The sequence below is a fragment of the Glandiceps talaboti genome, chromosome 20 (genome assembly GCF_964340395.1).
Source record: "Glandiceps talaboti chromosome 20, keGlaTala1.1, whole genome shotgun sequence".
NCBI classification, from domain to species: Eukaryota; Metazoa; Hemichordata; class Enteropneusta; family Spengelidae; genus Glandiceps; species Glandiceps talaboti.
In genome coordinates, this window is record NC_135568.1 from 7,966,280 (window position 1) to 7,990,155 (window position 23,876).

Below are 23,876 nucleotides of genomic sequence, written 5' to 3' on the forward strand. Positions count from 1 at the left end.
TCCATTACTTCACAATACACAGACGTATCCACAATAGTAGCTGTGTGTTATACATAATAACCACAAGTTGTTTTCTTATTTACAGCATAAATGGGATTGCTCTGGTGTTTCACTATGGGACATGATGAATTTGCTATAAAGATAGAGTGACGCGTTTCAAATAACAGACATACAGCTCGCACACACAGCAGGGTCTCAGTTTTGCCTTATCAGATTCTTTAACAGTGTAAAAGAACCAGCCTTCCACTGGGCTTGATGGTGTTAATGGTGTTAATGGGGGCTCTGCCTACATAACTCTCCAAACGTCTCGTAGGCAGAACCCCCAGCGGCGAGAGTCTGGGTAACTGAAACTATCTTTCTTATGGATAAGCAACACGACTGTTTGTCTGTTTCTAGATCCCAACTCTGTGTGTGTGTGTGTGTGTGTGTGTGTGTGTGTGTGTGTGTGTGTGTGTGTGTGTGTGTGTGTGTTTGAGTGTGTGGGGGGAGGGCAACTCTACAATTATTCGTTTCGCATTTGTCTTTGAATGTTTGAACAAATGTCATTGTCATGTCCTGTGGGTGAGACACCAAAGCAACTCCGCTTCTGCTGTATGTAAATCTATGCCGTTTCTTGCGTCGTATTTATAGAAAATAAGTCTAACCAAACATTGATAATGCAAACATTGTAGAATGAAAATAACTGCACTGGTTGAAAGTAAACGTTTCCATATCTGACCTTTTCAGAATTCTTTCCAACCATAGTGTTACATTGTAAAACTTTCTCTTTTCTTCTTTCCTTCCTCTCCTTTCTTCTGCTCTGCTCTTCTGCTATCTTCAATTATAATTTATTTTCTCCCCCCTTCCCCTCATCCCTCTTCAATTCCTTTTCCCTCTCCATTCGATTATACTTTATCATCTTCTCTCTACTCGCCTCCTACCCCATACTACCTTCTTCTCTCTTTCCTGCCTTCTTCCTTATATTTTACTTTCTCTCGCGATCGCACCTCCTCTTCACCCATCTCCCGTTCTCTCAATTCTCCTCATCATTCATATCCACCCCTCCACCCCTCCCCCTCATTTCTCCTATCATCTAGATACTTTGTCCGAAGATTCATCATCAAACCCACCATCACAAGAGCCACCACCCACATCTCAATCACCACCTATCGCATCACAACGGGAACATTGCCCCTCGTCATCAGACGAAAACGAAGTTACAAGTGGTGCTACCATAAAGCCAATACCCATGACACTAGAAACTCCTAGCCGTGTAGTACACGCTACTGGACAACCGTTATATAGTACGAGTGATGGTGACGATAACAAGAACGGGTCTGAATGGAGGACAGTTCGTGGTAAAAAGGTAAAGAAAAGTCACACTAGAAATGTGATCCAAATAGCTTGGATATTACCTTATCTATGTAATGTAATGTTATGTTAATTAGGCATACATCACCAAAAGATTGTTCCAAAATGTTTATTTTTTACATGCGTGTGTATCTACCAGCGGTAAGCTATACCAGCCCGTTTAAAGTTATTATTCACCTGCTCTGTTTTATAGTTATACATCCACATAGATACATTCTGTTGGCGTGCGGCAAGTGTGTCATGTGTGTGTGCGGTGATGGGGCGCCCTCACACATCGGTGAACCCCAGCGCCCAGTAGGCCGGTGAGGGCGGCGCATAACAACGTATCGTACAGTCTACATCATATTTGAAGTTGTAATAGAGACATACATTCACCCAATCGATCTCTGATGATACTTAGTCTACTGTTCTTTTTTTCCTATTACCTATATTAGTCTTACGTCAACTTGAAGACAGGACAGAACTCTGAATTCGATAATTTTGGCATACACACAGGAAAGGGTAAGTTAGTACTATATTAGTAGTAGTAATCACCACAATCTATTATTTTACCGAAACCATAAACTCATCGAGACTGAATTTGCTAAAAGCATAGCGAAATGAGATTAATAGAATCCCACCCCAATGGGCTAAGAGATGGAATATCTCACTCGTATTTGGGGAAAATTCCCCAATGAGTGAGATCAAATATATCAATGCGCTAGTTAAATTTTGTTTTGTAAACTTATTGCTGATTGGATTATTACGTTCCGTAGTCAGCAGGCGTACATATTGATTGACGAATAGAATCACGTGTAGTGTAGAACGGGAACTACATTCCAGCAGACGATAATAAAGTGAACGGGCTAATGTTGACATTTATGCCGCACCGAAGATGATAAATATTGGCGACACATTTAGGTAGGATTCTCGTGTTTTTGTTGTGATGGAGAATTTAAACCCCTCGGAACGCATCGATTGTTCACCCTTGAGAGACATGCTTCAAGTGAAAAAAAACAAACTGAAATCGTCGTGAAAAAAAAATACTGAAATCGTCGTGTACCAGTGACAACCGGAGAAATGCCAACAACTACACTTTGTCAGAGCCGTACGTTTGTTGATTTATCCCGCGATGACCTCGGAAATGGAATGTAAGTTGATATTTTATGTGCATGTACATACTAGTAATTAATTGTAAACATTCATGCTGGCAATATTATATATTTGAAAGTGAACCATCGTTTGTCTCGAGGTCCGGTAGCATATCGTATTTTCGGCCATACTCAAATTAACCGAGTACTATAGTGTACATATATGTCATTGAAGTGCTCAGAATTTTTAAAATATAATTTTTTTTTACATTAATTCTAGATATATTTTAAAACGTGAAATCTACCTGTTGCTTGAATGGCCACTGGAAAACCTGTTCAGCACTTAACCATCACAGTTTGAATTGTAATAAAAATATACATTAAAAATAAAGCAAAATCAGAAACAATCATATTTTTCTAATGATTTAATACTTATATTGTGAGTCTTTGAGAATAAAGACAGTGTTGATCCCAACTATTATTGTTTTGAATGTGAATTAAAGGAACTATATGTTTTTGTGGAGTTACACAAAACATACACAAAGTAAAGACGTCCTTGGTGTTGTTATTTCAAATCAGTAAAAATGTGGTTTTAACTTGTTTTTCTACCAGAAAAAAAGGGACATGAGAAAAAGAATCCCACACACCAATGGCTCCGCAAAAACATATAGTTCCTTTACATCATATTCATAACTCCAGACACAATAATTGAGATCAACACATCTTTATTCTCAATTAATTTATTAAATTATTAGAAAAATATTATCATTTCTGAGTTTTTTTATGTGTATTTTTTATTAAACTGTGAATGTTTTCCAGTGTTCTATTAGTAACAGGTAGATTTCATGTTCTAAAATACATTAATATATGTAGTGTAAGTGTAAATAACATTTTTATTTTCTAAGCAATTCATTGACCTATATACTAGTCATGCTACGACTAGTACTAGACATGCTAAATTTGTAAACATCAGTTAATTTATTGCAATATATATGGAGTATGACCGAAATTTCTATTGTATGTTACCATACCGGAGGCAAATTATGGTTCACTTTCAAACATAATATTGTCAATGTATGAATGTTTACAATGAGTAATGTATATGACCATAAAATAGCAATTTTACATTCCATTTTTGATATCATTGGGGGATAAATCACCAAAACGGCTCTGACAGCTTTTAGTTGTTGGTATTTCTTCGGTTGCACTCGTCACTGGTACCGGTGGCTCGGTCATTACAAAGTTTGTTGCGAGCTGGATTAGACAAGCTATTTTTTCACCTGAAGAGTTGTCACTAAGGGTTAACAATCGACATGTTCTAAGGGTTTAAATTCTCCAATCACAACAAAAACACAAGAATCCTGTATAAGTGTTTGCCAATATCTATCATCATCGGTAAATGTCAACATTAGTACATTCACTTTCAAATTGTTATCATCTGCTGTAATGTAGTTCCTGTTCTACATTACACGTTATTCTATTTGTCAATCAATATGCATGCCTGCTGACTATGGAACATAGTAAACCAATCAGCAATAGGTTTACAAAACAACATTTAACTCATGCATTTGATACACAGTGTAAGATCAAATCGATCTCACACTGGCTGTTCCACACTCTCAGCTTGCAGGGACGTGAGAAAGTGCTGTCTCATGGAATTATGATGAACCAACAAGTTGTATGTATGATTTACTTGTCACTCCACATCAACAATCAATTTAAAAAGTAACTATAATCAAGGTGGAATTTACAGAACACACATACATACATACATACATACATACATACATACATACATACATACATACATGTAATGATGTACATGCATGCATGAGCACAGGTGTGCAATGTAAAAAATTGATCAACGTTGTTGAAGTCACAGACCTTTTGCCTGTGGCTAAAGTAAAAGAAGTCTTCATTTTGTTACAATGAACATCTCTTGTTAAATCATTTCATAGATTATAAACAATTCTTGGAAACTTGAGATACTGTAAAATGTAGATAGAGACTTGTTTACATATAACACACATGTTATTTGTTTGAAAATGGTGGCTTCGACTTTGGCTGTTACTGCATTCTCATAATATTGACATAATGATCATCATGCATACCCTTTCATCTTACACCCACAGGTCCTAACCAGTGTCCACCAATAAAACCCGGCATAATGCCAAATACTCAACCGTTTCGTCAGCAGTTGAATACCGTGAAGAATAAATCCGTATCGGTACCTATACCCATAGTTCCACAGCAGATAGCCAACATCAATAATCTCCCGATGCCTATTCAACAAATGCTTCAGACTCACGACTTTGCTCTAGTCTGTCGACAGTGCTACACTAAAATACCTGGGTTAATAGGACAAGGAAGTGACACCCTAAATGTATGTCTCAAACACAAATGTTTGGCTAATATTCTCCTGGCGTGTAAGAAAATCAACCGTGTGCATTCATGGAAAAAAATCCGGCCAATACTTAACAAGAGGTACCCAGGGAAATACTACTTATGCAACGAATACACGAATGAAGAAGAATGTTCGGTACATGAAGACAGGTGTTATTATGGCCACAGTGAAGAAGAAATACAGTTTTGGACGATGGAAAGGAAACATAAGCTGAAGAGAGATGTATTCTTTTCATACCTAAAGTGTCTACCAGGCCTCAAGACCTGCCAAGATATTGGCGAAGGTGATGGGCAAGTGAGTGGAACCGTGGCTTCACAGACGGCAGTGGTTGGAGATCCTTTACGAAGATGTTGGTCATCTGCAGAAAACATCACAACATCAAAGTCACGGAAAGGTTCAGCTTGCCATAGTTCAAATAAGATGAATGGCTCAGTTAATGTTGTGACAGCAAATAGACCTGAAGGTCAGATGCGACAACAGTGGTCTTCTACAGAAAACTTGGCACCTACTCATACATTAAGCAATTCATCGATGAACATCCGTTCAATAGTGTCACAACCATATGCTACGTCACACGTGAGTTCAGAATTTAAACTGAACGCCTCTCAAGAACGACTGATGAAACTTCTATTAAAGTGTGAAGGTCAATTTGTCTTCTGTTGCAAAGAATGTTTCCACAAGTCATCGAAGATTTGCCTAAAAGTGACCGGTGATACATCACAACATTGCACCAATCGTCATCCATGGGAAGCTAATAAAATGATGATGCACTTCAAACAAGATGGCGATAAAGTTGTTTGGTCTAAAATTGGTCACATACATCCGAAAGTCGCTGGGCGTGTAACTCAATTTACAAAATGCAAACACGCCTTCCACAAGAACATTCCAAATATCAACTGCACTTTCGCTCACTCTGATGCTGAAAAGGCTGTTTGGGAACTCGAAGCTGTTGCTGCTCTCACCAGAGAACAGATAGTGGCCGCATCGTCAATTTACGTTGACAATCTTAAAATGGTTCCAGCTGCAAACCAACGTGTTAGTGCTCTTCCCGCAGCACCTATCAAACCACAGGTTGACCAGTCACTGATTAAGACCTGTCCTTTCCAAATTAAGATAGTTTGCAAAGAGTGCTGGAGAAGTAATCAACTACACATGGAAGATGGTCAACATGATGGAAGATGCACCAGTAAGGATGCCCATCGATGGACAGATGACAACAAGGAGATCCTCGTGAGTATTAAAACAAAAACAAACAAGAAGTGGGTACCAGTGAATTGTATTCCTAAATGTAATGCTCAAACAAACCAGACCACTTTCCGAATGTGTCGTCATGCCTGGTTAGGGAAAGACCATTTCAAACGACTGAAAGGGAGAGATTGCATGAATGCTCACAGTCCAGAAGAAATGGCATTATGGAAGTGGCAATCACAGACAAAGGGTAAGTTCATTCCTAAACTTGTGAGGGTAGTGCACCTATACCCTATAAATTACCTGTGTGCTAGCATTGTGGCTCAACCACTTTCGATGAGAAATGCAATTTGTGCCCGCCAAGTGAGTTTTTCAAATGAAAACACATTACCCTTTTCATAATGTCTATTGACTGTCTCTGCAAGTCATGAAATTGCATGTATTAGCTGAGTAGGGTGGCAGATCAGAATTTGTCAGTCAAATATAGGATCAAGCAAATCGATAGACACAGTACTGGTTGACTGGTGGTGCTATTTCAAATCAAAAGAATCAAGTGTTATAATACTAAATCTTAAACTGCGTTACTGACTTAATTACTGCAGCTTACAGTGCAAACATATATCATCATTAGTTGTCAACCTCTTATCCAAGGTGCAATGCTACATGCAACAACGTGACTCCCTAGCACCCCTAGTAGTGTCAGGAACACACCAGTTTGGAGCCTCATACATGTATTATCATAAAATCTACAAGTTTGAAAATTGTATTATGAAGGATAATGGATTTAAAATTCAGTATTTAGGAGTTTATTCATTTTACAAAACAGTTTTGTGACAAATAAGGTATACCAAAAGCTGGTAAAAAAGTAAGTCTATAAAAATAGACATAGATATTTTTTGAGACGTTAGTTGTTATATATTGATAAAAATGTGGATGCCTCGATGTGTAAATAGTTCATGTATTTGGTTATCCATTACTTACAGTGCTTACACTACAAGCCTTAATACAGAATGAAAAACAAGGAACCACAGCAAGCAAACAGGTCCCTACTCCAGAAAAGAGAAGTGAACAAAATGCTGTAAAAACACCACTAGACCTGGCACGTTCACGACCAGAAGGATACATGCAAACACCTCTAGAACTGGCTCGTTCACGACCCGTATCCTACTACTGTGACTACTGCTATAAACACTGTAATTCAAATTTACAGTTTGAGCAACATTGTGCATCACCAGGTCACAAAATAAAGGTGATATCAGATAAAGATAGGGAGCACGAATGGCAACATAGATCACCACCATGGCGTGTACACGAAGATGCCCTCAAAATGTGTTCCAGGTAAGCAACATAATAAACACAATATTATACTATGCAATACGATAATGATACCAATGCAATACAATACAATACAATACAATACAATACAATACGATATGATATGATACAGCACAGCACAATACAATACAGCACAGCACAAGGTGTAACATCCCATCCCATACCAACCCCAACCCAACCCAGACTCCAACCAGCCACAAACACAAAACAGAAACAAACAAACACGAATGAAAACCTTTCATTATGTAACCCTTGGAATTGTTACCAGAATAACGTCATGTAACACTTTTCAGTCTATTGTCTATCATTCTTAATTTCATGTCATTTCATTATCAATGAACAGATGGAGGAAGCAGCCAAATTCATGCCTCTATAGTGAATGTACCTTTGCACATGGACAAGAGGAGTTGGATGAATGGAAAGAAAGAACAAAATATCGACAAATGAAAATGAAAATGGCCAAAGAGAGACATCTTTACTCCTTCTTAGACACACTATTGGACAAGTACAATGACCCCGAGTCGAACAATGATGTGGTAAGTGAATCTAGGTTCTGAATGAGGGTTTATCATGTACATGGGGAAAACATGACACAATATGGTAAAATAGTTAACAGCTCACTTTGGTAGAAGTTAGGCCACAGTCTGTAATTTTAAGGTCGAATCTTAGAAAACCAATATCAAAACATCAGAACTCAGACCTACACAGTCAGATTTACCCTGAAGAACTTCAAGAAGACATCCCGTGTCAGGTTGGTAAAATCAGATTTTATGGAGATAACAGGTATCATGGCTATAGCAACTTTAACTTACCAATTATTTGATTACACCATAGACCCTGGTGGAGGGTCTATGATTACACTTCATACGGAGTATAATTCAGTTGCTGTCTTTCATTTCAATGCAGATTAAAGAAAGTATCCCAGATGTGAAAATCGAGACATCCTCCAAACTGGTGACAGCCTTGGTAAAATCAGGACATAAAAGCAAATGTAGACACACATGGCTGTTCAAATTATCATCTGAAAAAGTGAGTTAATTATAATTAAGAGAGACACACACACACACACACACACACACACGCACACACACACACACACACACACATGTATGTGTATATATATATATTTATTATATAAGTGACTTGTTGAACAGGTAGTAATGTTCAAAGTCGACCTTACTTCCAATCCCAAAGTAAAATTATCTTAATAGCTATTCAACCAAGTGCTTGTGCTGTTGCCATCAGCATTAACTAATGGAGACATTTGACCATGTCGACATGAAGATAGGTCGTTCTCAGTTCACATCATCATACCAGTATGGCTGTAGGTCACCTAAAAGTGTTCATTCCCATCCCCTTGAAATATCTCACTCTGTTCTTTTGCGATGATGTATTCAAGTTTCGTCCGTTCATTTTCCAGATGCAGCTTGTAAGAGTAGGTTTACTCCATGATCTGAATCGTCAACATTTCTACCTATCACCTGGCAATGGCAAACTTCAAATTGCCTCTGGTAGTAGGTTTGCAACCGAAGATGGTGACTATCAGATTTCTGTCACGTTTGAGTCTCAAATATTTGGCAGCTTTCATCAATGGGCAGTGTTCGACTTTGATTCTGAACCTCTATTGGTCCAAAAGTTAACTGCGCATGTGGGTAGTACAGAAGAGCTGGAGAAAATCTCCAAGGCAGAGCATCAAACGGTTGTCAAGGCATGGAATTCAGAGAATAGTAATATCATCAAACACAGTGATGATATCCAGGATAATTTCAGTAGAAAGGTCATGAAGAAGTACAAAGATCCATCAACTTTTCAGGAGCAGACACTTCAAATACGAGAATCAACTCTTTCACAGAAAAACTACCGTCATCTTACACATCGTCTTCTGAACATCGAAGAACTGGCTCAAATGAAGATATTGGAAAGGTGATTATTATTTATGTTTTATAAGAGAGAACCTTATATCAATTTATTGTGAAATTCAATTAGTCACTTTTAAACTTACAATTATTTTCAACCAAATATTTCCACTACATTTACTCTGAGGTCAAAGTTAGGAACACTGCAGATAATAACCAACATTCTTGAATCAATGCTAGAGACCTCAGGTCTTCGTCATGAATGTGAATACACTATATTCCCCCGATAAAAGCCTGGGTGCCATCCATGCATACTTCTATATGCAGTGTATCTTTCATAACAATATCTACACGTTGAAGCCTAGGTCAACTACCTCATACACATTCTAATCTCTTTTTCTCTTTTTCCAATTCCAACCACACAGTTTAAGCTGCAAGACTACCATAACAGTGTCCAAGTCAATCACCATCGAGTCGTCAAAGGGTGACATTCAGGTTTTCGCCCCAGACAAGGAGCTTTACAGCAAAGTTGGGCTGCAGAAAGAACTCTCCGATGACCATGATGCTGGCAGACTAGTTCTGAGAAGTGTGAATACAATACTGATTAAACCGTGTTGGTCAAAATCCAAAGTTGTGTACGAGGCTAGAGTGCTGAGTGATGAGGACCATAGTGGTCGAGAGAAACAAGCAATTTGCATACACCTGAGTGAAAGATGCTGTCGTGATCTTGATCTGAAAGCTGATCAACAAATAGATGTAGAAATCCAGTTCCGGTTAGATCGTCTACCGTTTTGTCGACAACACTACGCTGTTGACAAAGTCTCGGATGAAGTGTTAGGTGTCATCTTTCCACTTGTCAAATCTCTACCTGCAGTCAAAGCATCAAAGCCGATGACAGTACCTGGATTGAAGATGAACGTGAATCAGTGCCAAGCCTTGGCATCTATTGTTAATAAGAACCACCCAAAAGTCAGTCCCCTGGTTATCTATGGTCCATTCGGTACAGGCAAGACTTTCACCATAGCAAATTCTGTTAAACAGCTGGTAACCAAGCAACCAAAGGCAAGGGTCTTGATATGTACGATGTCTAACAGGTACTATACAGGCTTTATTACTATGTCAATTCTTAGTACTTGAACTGCATTATATTTACCTAAAACTATAAGGAAAAATTCATAAAACATCTTGGTAGTGGAATGAATATCACTTGCTGTAGCACATTGTGCTAAATGAAAAAAAAATGTTTCATTTTAATCTGATGTACTTTGAACTACGCTTTATACAAAGCAAGTGACACTTTACATCTATGCAAGATTGCACCATTCTTCAAATACATGGTACAGTCGACTAGTTCGATAATTAATGACTCAGAGGTGATTGGACTTCGTGATATTTTGAATTTTTTGACTCACCTTGTTGGCTGAGTCTTGTACTTGATTAGATAGTAACTAGCTAGGCACTGAAAATACTATAATTGTGTTTTTTTTGTACAATACTTAGTTGGCACATTCAAAATCCAAATACTAAATACTAAGTACGCCTCAGTAAAATACAACTGTTGCCATTAGATCGTGAACAAACTGAACCTGTTACAAACAAGGAAAGTAAATATATGAATTCGATTAAAAACACTTGGCACAGCAGGTTGGAACAGTAAAGGCTTGTATTACATTTCATGGGTTGATAAGGTCAGTTTTATGGCTTCTTTGTGTGTATATGAAATGCCAGGGGAACTTCATATTTGTTTGTGAACATGAACTATTATATAAAGAGGCCATACAGCTGCTCTAATCAAATAATGAAATGCACTATAAGTCTCTGTACTTCCAACATGCTGTATTAAACCAATTCAGTTGTTTACTCGCCCTGTATGTAACAGGTTCTGTTTGTCCATGGTCTGATGTCGTAAGTTGTAAGGTCTGATGTCGTCAGTTGTAAGTACTCCTGTATGCACATATTTCAATCATATAACCAAAACATGTGCAACAAGTTACAATTCTAGTTTCATTGCTTTTAATGCATATAATTTATGTATTGTGTTCTCAAACAGTGCTGCTGATCTCTACATAACAAGCTATTTCCATCCATGGGTTGAAAGTGGACAGAGTGGATTGAAACCTCTTCGTATGTATTCTGGTAGTCGTCGGTTACAACTTATCAACCCTACTGTTGCCAAGTACTGTCCACTGCAAGAAGTCAAGGCTGGGTTCAAACGAGTGCGCCTACCCACTGTTGATGATGTTGCAGAGATCAAGAAACATGCTGTCGTCATAACAACATTGACATCATCAGTTGTCTTTGAACGGATTGGTCTTCGTGGACATTTCACACACATTCTCATCGATGAAGCAGGCCAAGCTTTGGAGAGTGAAGCTATCACACCATTGACATTGGCTACACCAAATACTAAAATAGTACTAGCCGGAGACCACCGACAAATGAGTACTGAAGTATGTTTTCATTTTACACGCATGTTGTTGCCAAGGTCACTACCACAACTATCTCTGCAACTTTCATTCTCTAAAGCTGTCAATGAATGTAGCAGAATTATAAACTCGGCCAGTAGACAGCCTAACGTTTTTTGTGAAATGTTTTAATCTATGAAGTAAATAATTACTTATAAAGCTAATAATGGTTAAATCATAATTATTCATTATTAAAATGGTTGTTACATTTTAGATTATCACCTGCCATCTTTCAATGTGGTAATAGAATAGAATAGATTAGAATAGAATAGGTTTGAATAGAATAGAATAATTTAGAATAGAATATATTAGAATAGATTAGAACAGAATAAATTAGAATAGAATTGATTAGATAAGAATAGAATAGTAGATTAGATTAGAATAGATTAGATTAGAATAGATTAGAATAGAATGGATTAGATTAGAATAGATTAGAATAGATTATAGAATGGATTAGAATAGAATAGTTTAGAATAGATTAGAATAGAATAGATTAGAATAGAATAGAATAGTTTAGAATAGATTAGATTAGAATAGAATAGTAGAATAGATTAGAATAGTTTGGATTAGAATAGATTAGAATAGATTAGAATAGAATCAAATCAAATCAAATCTTCATTGCATATGTCAAGAAAAACTACATTTCTTCATTGGATTTTCTGCAATAAGTATTTGGTGCTAAAACAAACTAGTAAATATATAAATATATATTATAGCCAAGTCTCAAAACTACTCAAGAGGCAGAGTAGTGGCAGGGCCACTATAGTGGTTTGAGGTCTGGCGCTTTTATTAGAACAGTTTGTTACTTTAAGCTATATGTATATAACTACTTTAATAATTATATGTGTTGTCTTTCTATGTGACATACTAATAAGGGTTTCACAACATATTATGAGAATGACGAGACAGAAAGCTATAAAAAATTTAACTGAATCTTTCCATGTCTTTCTTTTTAATTTTCCTAGGTATATTCAGACTATGCCAAGACGCACAAATTTTGCCAATCTTTGTTGAAACGTCTGTACGGACTATACATGGAATGTGGAGACGGCAGTGAGCTGTATCGTCTGATGCTGGTGGAAAATTATCGATGCAATGATGAAATTCTCAAATTTGTATCTAAATTATACTATGGTAAACAACTGATTGCATCGTCTGACCCACCCCAACAACGCCATCCAGATGTCTATCCCTTGGCCTTTTTCAGTGCGAATGGAAAAGAAGAACTTGTAGGGACATCATACTTCAATGAAGCTGAGGTAAGTTGTGAATGTGACTGTGGAGTGAGGCTAAGGTGGTCTGTAGAGTTGGCCAAAGAGGAGTTCTAGAGTGGGCGAAAATGGGCTACAGAGAAACATGCAGAAATGGACCATAAACGAGGCTGGTCAGAAACAGGAATAAAACTGGGATACATATGGAACATTGTATATGTACTCCGAATAAAGCTAAGGTTGACCTTGTACAAGCCTTAGTTGTGTCATGTAAGAATAGCAAACATGAATGAAGCGCATACCTTACAGAGTGCAAATATCATATTATGTATGAAAAATATGGAAGTTATTTACAATACATCTAATAATGATGAAGTTTCAATAATCCATGCTGTTTTGTAGAACCATTTTGTGACAATTTTACACAGCCTAGCATCTTTAGTAATTTTTGTCTCTCATTAAATAGGTCTTAGAACTAACATACAGAGTGGAGTGGTTGTCCAGAAACTGGCCAAAAGAATGGGGATCATGTGACATGTCCACTGTCGGCGTTCTCTCACCATATGCATCACAGGTAAAAAAAGGCTGACTGTAACACTTAATCACATTACATTTTGTTGTTACTAATAAACAAGAAAGTGTACTTCATATACCATGGCTGTAAAGTACAGAGGTGACCAATGCGCAAGTTTTCCAGGCTAGTGTACAATGACAATTAGTCCAACACAAATAATTGCAGATGATGATGTCCTTTGTTCAAAGATTTGAAACTTGTAAAACATGAGAGAGAAAAACATCCCTGAAATAGAAAATGCTGTGTTAGCCATTAAACTTCTAATATTGCCTTGCAGGTTCAACAAATCCGAAGTCATCTTCGTAAACGCAGTCTTGGAGGAGTGAATGTAGGGGGTGTCTTAACTGTGCAAGGTATGATCATCGTTTAATTCTCCATCATTTGACTTTTTGCGCATCTAATGTAACTACTGTAGTCATACTGTGCTTGCATTGGAGGAAAATACTTCAGCCTTGTTTGCGTATTTCAGGTATTTTAACTTAAGGGTATATGCTTGGTGTAAACGTGTACAATTTGAGTACTAATGAGAGAATCTGGGATTGAAACATGGCCTTTAATGGATAACATGGCACTATTGCGAGAACTTCGGATTGAAACTATGATGTTTAATTAACTGACCACTCTGAGTAACGCTACAATGACAGTCCATTTTTAGGGCAGAACCATGGCTTTGTTTGTGTTGAGGGATCCAAAACATTTCAGCTTTTCAAGTGGACACCTTTTAATTTCCAACATTTATTTTTTTTATCTTACTGTAATCATTAACTAGTATCTTCTTTTAGATACAGAATTTTGTTTTTATACTTTTGTGATTGATTTTGTATTTTAAGCGGCTCTGATCACTGTCTCTGGGGATTTTAGCCGCTATATAAATTTTTATAATTATTATTATCATTTTACAGGTAATGAGTTTCGAGCACTGTTCATCAGTACAGTGCGTACCCGTCAAGTTCTAGAAGATGAAGACAATGTGTCAGATTTAAACCTTGGTTTTCTGACTGACAGAAAGTTACTGAATACCGCCCTCACTCGTGCTCAGTCATTAGTTGTTGTAGTTGGAGATCCAATAGCCCTATGTTCCATTGGAAAGTGTTCTGGTGACTGGAGAAAATTCATATCAGAATGTGAGAAACATCAAAGTGTTTATCCTGAAACACTAACCATGGAAAGCATCCAGCAACAAGTCTTATCAACTCGTGTACAATTAGATCCCAAAGCTGCCGACTTTGTCCCAGGAAAGAAATCAGTGAAACAGAAAAAGCGCCAAGAAAAACAACCATCAAACAGTGGGGATGGTACGAACGTGCTGATAAACAAACCACTATATTCTGCAGTAGGAAGGACTGATGTTGGGTTAAATGGCTCCAATTCAAGTGCAAACAATTCAAACATTCCAAGAGGTAAAAGTCCTGTACAACATATGTCCCTGTCATCACAGTTACGCCCTGCTGATGGCATTGTGACTGTTCATGGATTGGAAGGACAAAACGTTAGGGATATTGTCACCAAACCAGTGGTCGACTACGCAAACGATGTTTCAGGTCTCTGTTTTCTGAATGAGAGTCTGTTGGACAATGATGAATGGGAATCTGATGATGAACAAGATGTCTTAGACAAGTTAGATCTGGATGAAATCTTGCAAGAATTGGGACGACAATTGAGTATTACTAGACAACAAAGTCACAAAGAAGATATGTGTGATGACATGGTGGATATTGATGAAGAGTCACATGACGATGGGCCTTCGTGGCCGTCTACTGATCCTCTACCTAAAGCAGCAGAAAAAAAGCAACGTCAAAAACGACAACGCCTTGGCCACGATCATGATGAAGACTACGACTCTGATGAGGATGAGGATTGCATATGGAATCCATATGAAGATGAAAATCTTGAAACAACTGAATCATGTCTGATTCGAGAATATGCAAAAGATGAATTGGAAGAAATGGTACGATCTCAAGCAGACCTTTACAAACGATGCAAGTTGTACTTGGAATTGAAGCGTTGCTATGCTGTGACGTTAGATGGTGACAAGGAAGAGGAGATTGAAATCACAACCAAATTAAAACGAGGGAGAGCACTTAACAATGATGAAGTGGTGGTGGAGATATTAGAAAGTAATGAAGAAAGCAACGAAAGTCAAGATGATGATAAGAAGGTGTATGGTAAAGTTATTGGTATATGGAACAGAGCTGTGGAACCAAGGTTATTAAAGATAGCCTGTACCATTGATGAATACACCAATCGACTAATGACACCACTAAATAGAACTCTCCCCAAAATGATCTGGATTTGCCCAGGTGATGCTAATTTTAAACTTAAACGACCGACCAACCATATCCCCATATGCCAGCTTACCAAAGGAGGGGATCTTAACCTCAAGGATATCGAAGTAGTAACAAACAAAAATCGTCCGCATAAGGTATTTGTAGTGCGCTATCTTCACTGGGCACCTCAGTTTCGGTATCCCATTTGCGTTGTCATTGATGTCCTTCCACCTGGTGATACACTGGCAACTGGAACAGCCATTTTGAAAATGGCCTATGGTGTGAAAGAAACGTACAAGAAACCAGCCAAACAAGAAGCTGCTCGATTATATCCTGATAACTGGAAGATCCCTCCATCTGAATACAAGCATCGATTAGATCTACGAGACCTTGATGTCTTTACAGTTGATCCAGTAGACTCTAAAGACTTAGATGATGCTGTGAGTGTGGAATGGGTTGATGACGACAACAACTACAAAGTTGGTATCCATATTGCTGATGTTGCATTCTTTGTACATCCGGACAGTGAGCTGGATAAAGAAGCTTTAAGGAGAACTACTTCACATTATCCATGGAATCAAACACCAGTACACATGTTACCTGCTCAGTTGAGTACCAGACTATGTAGTTTATTGCAAGGGAAGGATAGGCTTGCTTTAACTGTCTTTGTTCGGATCACAGAATCTGGTGAGGTCTCTGATCAAAGAATACATCGTTCCATCATCCGATCAAAGGCTAGACTTTCCTATGAAGAGGCAGAAAAGGTGATTACTGGTGCCAGTGATAGTTGTGTACCTGAGAATATTATGAAGTGCATACTTACTCTTCATCAACTAGCCAGTGAACTGCGTCAACATCGCTTAGGAGATGCCAGGCACTGCTTAGACTATGACGATGATGACACCATGTCCTCACCATCAGCTCACATCATGATAGAGGAATTGATGTTACTGGCTAATATGCGTATAGCAAGTTTACTCAAAGTTGCATACCCCCAATGTACGCCACTTCGCTGTCAGGTTGCTCCCAAGGAAGATAAATTGTCTGAATGGAAAACAAAACATCGCCACCAAATACAGAACTGTCTTAGTATGGCAACTAAATCCGAGCTTCTTCAGTTACAAGAATTCCTCTTGCCAGAAGTTGGATCAAATATTGATGTTTTGAATACTGTATGGGAACAAATAGTTGTAGCTGTGCAGCTAGGTAACATAGGAGAATTAAAGAAATTGCTTCTTACTGACCAGAATCACCCACAGCTAGCAGTCATGGTCGCCAACTACCAACAAATCCAACAACGATCAACCTATGTGTGTTCCAATAGTACCATAGAAGGCAGTGGTCATTTTTCACTGAACGTACCAGAGTATACACATTTCACATCTCCTATCCGAAGATATATAGACATCATAGTTCACAGACTAGTCATTGCATCCTTGACTTGTCAGAATGCACCTATCTCTCAGAACGAAGTTATGAATATATGCAATGCTTGTAACCTACAAGCGACTTATGCAAAGGAGTTCGAACGGGCAACAATGGCTCTGTACATCGCTACGCGACTCAAAGAGAAACCTATTCGTACTCTGGCATTTGTTAAATCAACGAGCGATGGAAACATGTCCGTACATTTACAACAGTGCAACAAGCAGGTTCCACCTTCTCAACGTAGTTTAAGACTCAGTGTCCTGCAACCAAGCGAGAAACCAATCATCACTGAAGATAACGACCCACTCACAGTCAAATGGAAAGGACGCATTTATATGAAAACAGAAGGAGAGGAGGAAAGTCAGTCTACTGCCCGTGTAAAACGTATGGAAACAGCTGTTCTTTCACCAGAAAGATATGTCAAACACATTCCATTTCAATTATGGCAGGAGTTATTAGCATGCACCTTAAAATGTAATAAACCAAAACTCATCTCACTTGTCAACCAGATCAGCTTCGTCCTTAACAACAGGCAAAGAGTCAAAGAAATTGGACTGAAGAGTCCGACAGGATACTGTGTGGAGGTGATGTCAGGTGGATGCAGCCAAGATCGCACTAACAGTAATAGACATTTCTGCCAATTCCAAAGAACATATTCCTGTGGTGAAGTCATGGAAGTACAATTATGCACGGAGATGAGAAGAGGAGTTCTGACCCCAACTGTTCAACAGTTCAATGTGACACCTAAGCTTGATATCTGTCTGGAGCATCGTGGTAAACCTGTTACTTGTTTTGCTGAAATAGCCGGGGAACGAACTGCTGCCTTGAAGAGTAAAAGAACCATTGCTGATTACCAAAGAGTCTGGAAAAACCTAGTTTCTATGGTAACAGCAAATAGTGCTGTGACAGCAGGTGAAACAGTAGTTATCCACAATATCGGCATCCAGTGGTCAAATGTTGAAGAGGGTGACAAGAGTTTCTTTGAGGGAATATTCCGTCTGCCAGTACAGTTCTGTATGGACAAACAAGTGAAGTTTCATGGAGCAAAGATTGAAGATAAAGATCCAGATACTCACTACGGGTTTGTGTGTGTTCGGTACCAAATAAATGATTCTACAGTAGTCCAAACAAAATGTAGAAAAAATGAAGGTCAGACAGACAGACCCCATGGTTACACCTGGACTGGGCACTGTGCTACTACCGCTGTAGAGAGAAATAAAGAATTCATCGAAGTACACATGAAACTGAACCAAACAAGTACACCAATACCACCGACAGTGCTACGTCAATCACGCAAAGATTTGCTGCAATGTACCATAGAGTGGATTCCTAAAACTATGCCTGATAGGTACGTAAATGTTCACATTTTGCTCTGAATTATTTGCTGTTTATGTTTAAATATTCTTCTACCAAATCCGTGGGTCATAATTAAAACATAGCTACAGAGGATTATTGAATAATTGTTGAATCTAGAAAAGGAAACAATCTATGATGACAAGCCACTCTGACAACTCACACATGTTGGTTGTAATAATAAATAATATTATGTAACAATGATAGTAATAATAATGTTGATTTTTATATAGCGCTTTCCCACTTTGTGTTCAAAGGGCTTTACAATTATTACCCCTGGCATGGATCTATAGCGACACAACAGCCATTTATTTCCTCAACTACCTGAGGAGCATACAATCCATTTTTTGCAGCCTCTATAACTGTATAGGATTAAAGCATTCACATTGCAACCTCTATCCTACCAGGTCCCCAATTATAAGGCTGGGTTGACTGAGGCACAATCGTGGTTCAAATCATGCCCCTGAAGGACTTTAGCCATTCAGAAACAAATGGCAGCGACAGGGCTCGAATCTGCAACCTGCAGATTCCTAGCCGGCCATTCGTAACCATTCAAGTAATGAATATATCAAAGTAGTCTTGAAATGTTCAAATATTTCCTTTCACAATAATAATAATGATAGTACTAAACATAATTTCCTTGGTTACAGACGAGTTGGCGAAGCCTTGGAAAAATTAACAAGAGCATCAAACTTTGTCAAAGATATTTGTCTTGGGAGGAAGATAACCAAGGAAGGTAGGATGCTAAAGATTAAACATATCTGGTTCATTTGACCCCCTATGTTTAATACAGTTGGTCACAGCTGCATATTGCCTTACTCAATCCTATAGACAGCTATACAATCATAAATGAGTTCTACATTGTAGATATAAACTTTTATCAGACATTTACATCAGACAATTCAGTAAACCTGTATGGAATAAGTTTCGCCTGTGTTTTAGCTATATAAGCTTCCTGTGTTTCTGACTTTACTGAAGACTTGTCATACATTCACATCCTTAACATTGAAGAGAGGATTTTACCCGCTTATCTGTGCCACTGAACCATATAACCTTGACCTCCATCCTCAAGGTCAAATGAAACACTTAATGTGCACTTAATGATATTGATGTGATTTTATTCCAGTTGTACATTCCAACATGAGAGGAAGGAGTACAGAGATTCAACAACGACGTCCGTTCTTCAAACTAAATGATGTACAAGATACAGCTGTGAAAACTGCGCTATGTCAACCATTTACTGTCATTCAGGGTCCTCCTGGTAAGAAATGATTTATTTCTGTAAACTTACGTCATACAACACTATATTTGTGTGAATGAATAATTTTAATTAACTTATTTAATAATAATAATAATAATAATAATAATAATAATAATATATTTTTTGCCATTGTGCATCATTTTAAAAAAATACACTAGGAAAATGTTGCAATGTCGCTCAGAACAAACAATCTACAATCCATACAAGACAACACCAAAACTAGCGACATAAGACAAGAGTAACTGTTAAAACTGTTAAAACTATACAATAGTTAATTAAAAGATTATCATGACAGTGACTGAACTGCACGTGGGAAGAAACTGTTGCTAAAACGTACCGACCTGATTTTAAGGATCGATAAGTACAATCATAGGGATTGAATTATATGAATACTACTGATGTTAGATATGAGTTAGCACTGGTGGATATTCAAGTATTAATAGTTGTAGAAAATAATGAAGTCCCTGGGCTATCTACAGACTTCGCTTGGTGTAGAAAGCTTGTTGAGGTAGTACAAACACCAAGACAAGTCTCTGGGCTATCTACAGACTTCGCTTGGTGTAGAGAGCTTGTTGAGGTAGTATAAACACCAAGACAAGTCTCTGGGCTATCTACAGACTTCGCTTATTGGTGTATAGAGAGATTGTTGAGGTAGTATAAACACCAAGACAAGTCTCTGGGCTATATCTACAGACTTCACTTGGTGAAGAGAGCTTGTTGAGGTAGTATAAACACCAAGACAAGTCCCTAGGCTACAGACTTCACTTGGTGTAGAGAGCTTGTTGAGGTAGTACAAACACTAAGCCCCTGGGCTATCTACAGACTTCGAAATAGCAACATCAGAAGTATGATTCTTACAACACAAACATGTTTCATGTTATTCACTTCAGGTACTGGTAAAACTGTGACTGGTGTCCACATAGCATATTGGTTTGTACAGGCTAACAAGCAAGCACATATAGCTGGTGGTACTAAGAAACAGGTTATGTATTGCGGGCCATCTAACAAATCTGTTGATGTAGTCACTGGTAAGTTTCATTGCCATGTGCATTGTGTTGAAAACAAAATCTTTGAAGACAGAAATATATCTTAATTGACATTCTTGCCCAGAGTTTGCGATATTAATAGTGTTCTTTGTGCTGTCTTGTAGGTTATCTTAAACGTATACCAAATTTGGAGATTGTCAGAGTATACAGTGAAAGCATCGAACGCCATGCCTTTCCAATACCAGGTGTTCCAGAATACCCACTCAGAAACAGGGAAACCGAAATTACGATGTCACATGACCATGAGGATGTAGCACTACATTACCGTATAAGGCAGTCAACCAATCCCAACTCACGTGAAATTAAAGGATACGATACTTTGTTCCGCGATCCTGAATATTCACCAGAATTAAAAGAAGTTCAAAAATACAGGGGCCTCATAGCTGATGCCGAAAAGTTTGAGTTCGAAAAAAGTGACATCATCCTTTGCACATGCGTAACAGCAGGTGGGAGAAGAATAGCAAGTGGTACCAGAATACATCAATGTATTATCGACGAGTGTGGTATGTGTACAGAACCGGAAACAATCGTCCCCATGGTAACAACAGATCCAAAACAGATTGTGTTGGTCGGAGACCATAAGCAACTTCGTGCTATCGTAACTGAGGATATGGCGAAAAGTTTAGGAATGGAGATATCTATGTTAGAGAGATACCAGCTGAAGGCCTTGATGTTAACTCTTCAATATAGAATGGTGTGTAGAAAGTCTTCATAATCGTTTATTTACATGACTTTGTATCAACTATGACAATTCATGTCTAGGTTCTAATAACATAGTCTTGGCGAGTCTTAGCTGTATGGAATTTCACAACATATTGTTTGTTTTTTGCGATTCATTGTCTTAGTCGATTAAAAGTGGCAAGTGGTGATTTTAACACTCGCATAAGTGGTACGATTTCATATCCTGGGTCTAGATGCCCATAGCAAGGTATATGGCTATGTGCTGCCCAAAATGGTCACTTTTCCAGCAAAAAATCCCTAGTCAACTTTTATTATTATTATTATTATTAGACTTTATTTAAACTCGATAGACTGTTGAGCCAAAGGCTCTTCTCACACAGTGTCGAGATAAAAATATACAATATATACATTAAAAATACTAAACCATTAAAACAAATACAAGGGTGAGTAAAATGGCAAAAGCCAGAAGAACAGCCAGGCGACTACTAAACTAACTGTTTTCTAAAAGATGACATTTACATTTACGTTTAAAAGATTGAAGAGTGGAGCATGATTTAATATCAATACTTAAATCATTCCAGGTTTTAACACCATTATATAAAAAACTCTTCCTAAAAAACAATTTTCATCTTGAAATTCCCTAATCATGGCTTCGATAACATGGGAGATGTCTCCATGCTCTATTAGAAATACTGTCACAACATTAGAATAAAGGTGATTGACCGGATGATTTTCCTCGAATAATGGGGTTTTTATTTTTTTGTTTCTGTTTTTGGATTATACATTGGACATACCAGCCCCGTTCAGGTACCAAAGAATAACATTTGGTGTTTTCCAGTATCATTTAAATTGTCTAATCATACAAACTTGAGGCTATATCATTTACGAATACATCTTTTGTATTACTTCTGCAGCATCCAGGAATATGCAGTTTCCCATCCGACCACTTCTATGACAGTAGACTTCGAACTGCAGATTCCGTGTTGAGACGCCCTCAAGGACTTGACATTTGGCCAGGTGGTCGGTGTAACCCCACGGTGTTTGGACACATTGTAGGGAGCGAAGAGGTACTGACAGTATCAACGTCTGAAGGCGGTGAAATGTCAAGAAGCAATCCACTCGAAGCAGAAGAAGTGGTAAGTTTGGGAATAATAACTCGTAAGTAGATTTGATTGAAACTTGCACATGGAAGGACTTGATATAGATGACAATATGAGGCATACAATATTGCCGGGAATGGGTTCTGTCCATGTGTCCTTGCCCACAACTCATGACATGCACAACTTAATTTCAAAATATGTGACATATGATCCCATATTGGGCATGTTTATGTCCCTTTACTTCACAAATTTTACCGAATGGTATTCACAATTTTTTTCTTGCAACAAATTTTGTTTGTCACTTTTTACTGAACATATACCTTAGTCCAATAACTTGTGGAACCATGTCTTCAACAAAGACTTGTTGCATCACTTATAGTATTTGCCTTTACGATTACAGTATACAAATAGTGAATTGTACTAAAATAATCCACTTTCTATTCACAAAAAGTTTATCACCGTTTCTTTTGGTCATACTACTTTTAGATACTTTATTATCCATAATGTTTGCATGGTTATGCATCTATATTCATTTTATGACTAATTTCATTTGAAAAAATTTTAGTACATTGAAAATGGTTACTTCTGATATTTATAATCATAATTTGTAAATTATTAACAATATTTCTTGTATTTACAGGTCCGTATCGCCTTAACTCTACTTGTCCGTTACCATGTCAACCCAGCTTCTGTGATCATTTTATCTCAATATAGAGCACAATGTGCAGAAATAACTAAGTTATTAGAGACCAAAGGTCATAGAGATATTGCTGTCAGTACTGTAATTGTAAGCCAAGGTAAGAATTCTCAAGTTGACAATCAGTATCTTTTTAGTCAGAAATGCATCAAGCAGGTCACCTGGAATCAAAATAGCATTTTGTAAAAGTCATTTATTCATGTGAATTACATCTGGTTGAAATCACTATTGTTTTAGTTTTAACTTTTCCTTTCTTTACTTTAAAAGTGAGTAAGGAAGAAAACATTTTTATTTGTGTGATTTTTGCTGTTTTGTTTATGTAATTTATGTAATATATGTAAATTATGTAATTTTTTCAACGTTTTCACACAACAATTTAACCTTTCCAGGTAGTGAATGGGACTATGTGATTTTCTCCACGGTAAGATCTCTACCCGGAATAGAAATTGAGGAGAGACCATCACAGGGCTGGTTGCGGAGCAACCTTGGTTTCATCACAGATGAACACCAAATCAATGTAGCAATAACACGGGCTAAACATGGGTTAATTATCGTAGGTAAGTTGTCATGTTTTGAGACCTACCCCCCCC

The 23,876-nt window shown here is 37.7% G+C and overlaps 1 protein-coding gene across 1 annotated transcript in view; it reads left to right on the plus strand.

Annotated features, from left to right (window-relative positions):
* Positions 1 to 23,876, plus strand: part of LOC144450882 (3'-5' exoribonuclease HELZ2-like) — a 31,672-nt gene that overhangs the window by 3,214 nt on the left and 4,582 nt on the right. Inside the window, exons 6-25 of the mRNA XM_078141628.1 lie at positions 1,077 to 1,345; positions 1,785 to 1,851; positions 4,553 to 6,262; positions 6,996 to 7,350; positions 7,691 to 7,883; positions 8,254 to 8,376; positions 8,768 to 9,270; positions 9,629 to 10,297; positions 11,254 to 11,653; positions 12,634 to 12,927; positions 13,346 to 13,453; positions 13,731 to 13,806; positions 14,356 to 18,496; positions 19,152 to 19,265; positions 19,656 to 19,762; positions 20,653 to 20,790; positions 20,913 to 21,502; positions 22,404 to 22,625; positions 23,230 to 23,386; positions 23,676 to 23,843. Coding sequence (XP_077997754.1) covers positions 1,077 to 1,345; positions 1,785 to 1,851; positions 4,553 to 6,262; positions 6,996 to 7,350; positions 7,691 to 7,883; positions 8,254 to 8,376; positions 8,768 to 9,270; positions 9,629 to 10,297; positions 11,254 to 11,653; positions 12,634 to 12,927; positions 13,346 to 13,453; positions 13,731 to 13,806; positions 14,356 to 18,496; positions 19,152 to 19,265; positions 19,656 to 19,762; positions 20,653 to 20,790; positions 20,913 to 21,502; positions 22,404 to 22,625; positions 23,230 to 23,386; positions 23,676 to 23,843 — 10,404 coding nt within the window. The remainder of the gene's footprint in view (positions 1 to 1,076; positions 1,346 to 1,784; positions 1,852 to 4,552; positions 6,263 to 6,995; positions 7,351 to 7,690; positions 7,884 to 8,253; positions 8,377 to 8,767; positions 9,271 to 9,628; positions 10,298 to 11,253; positions 11,654 to 12,633; positions 12,928 to 13,345; positions 13,454 to 13,730; positions 13,807 to 14,355; positions 18,497 to 19,151; positions 19,266 to 19,655; positions 19,763 to 20,652; positions 20,791 to 20,912; positions 21,503 to 22,403; positions 22,626 to 23,229; positions 23,387 to 23,675; positions 23,844 to 23,876) is intronic.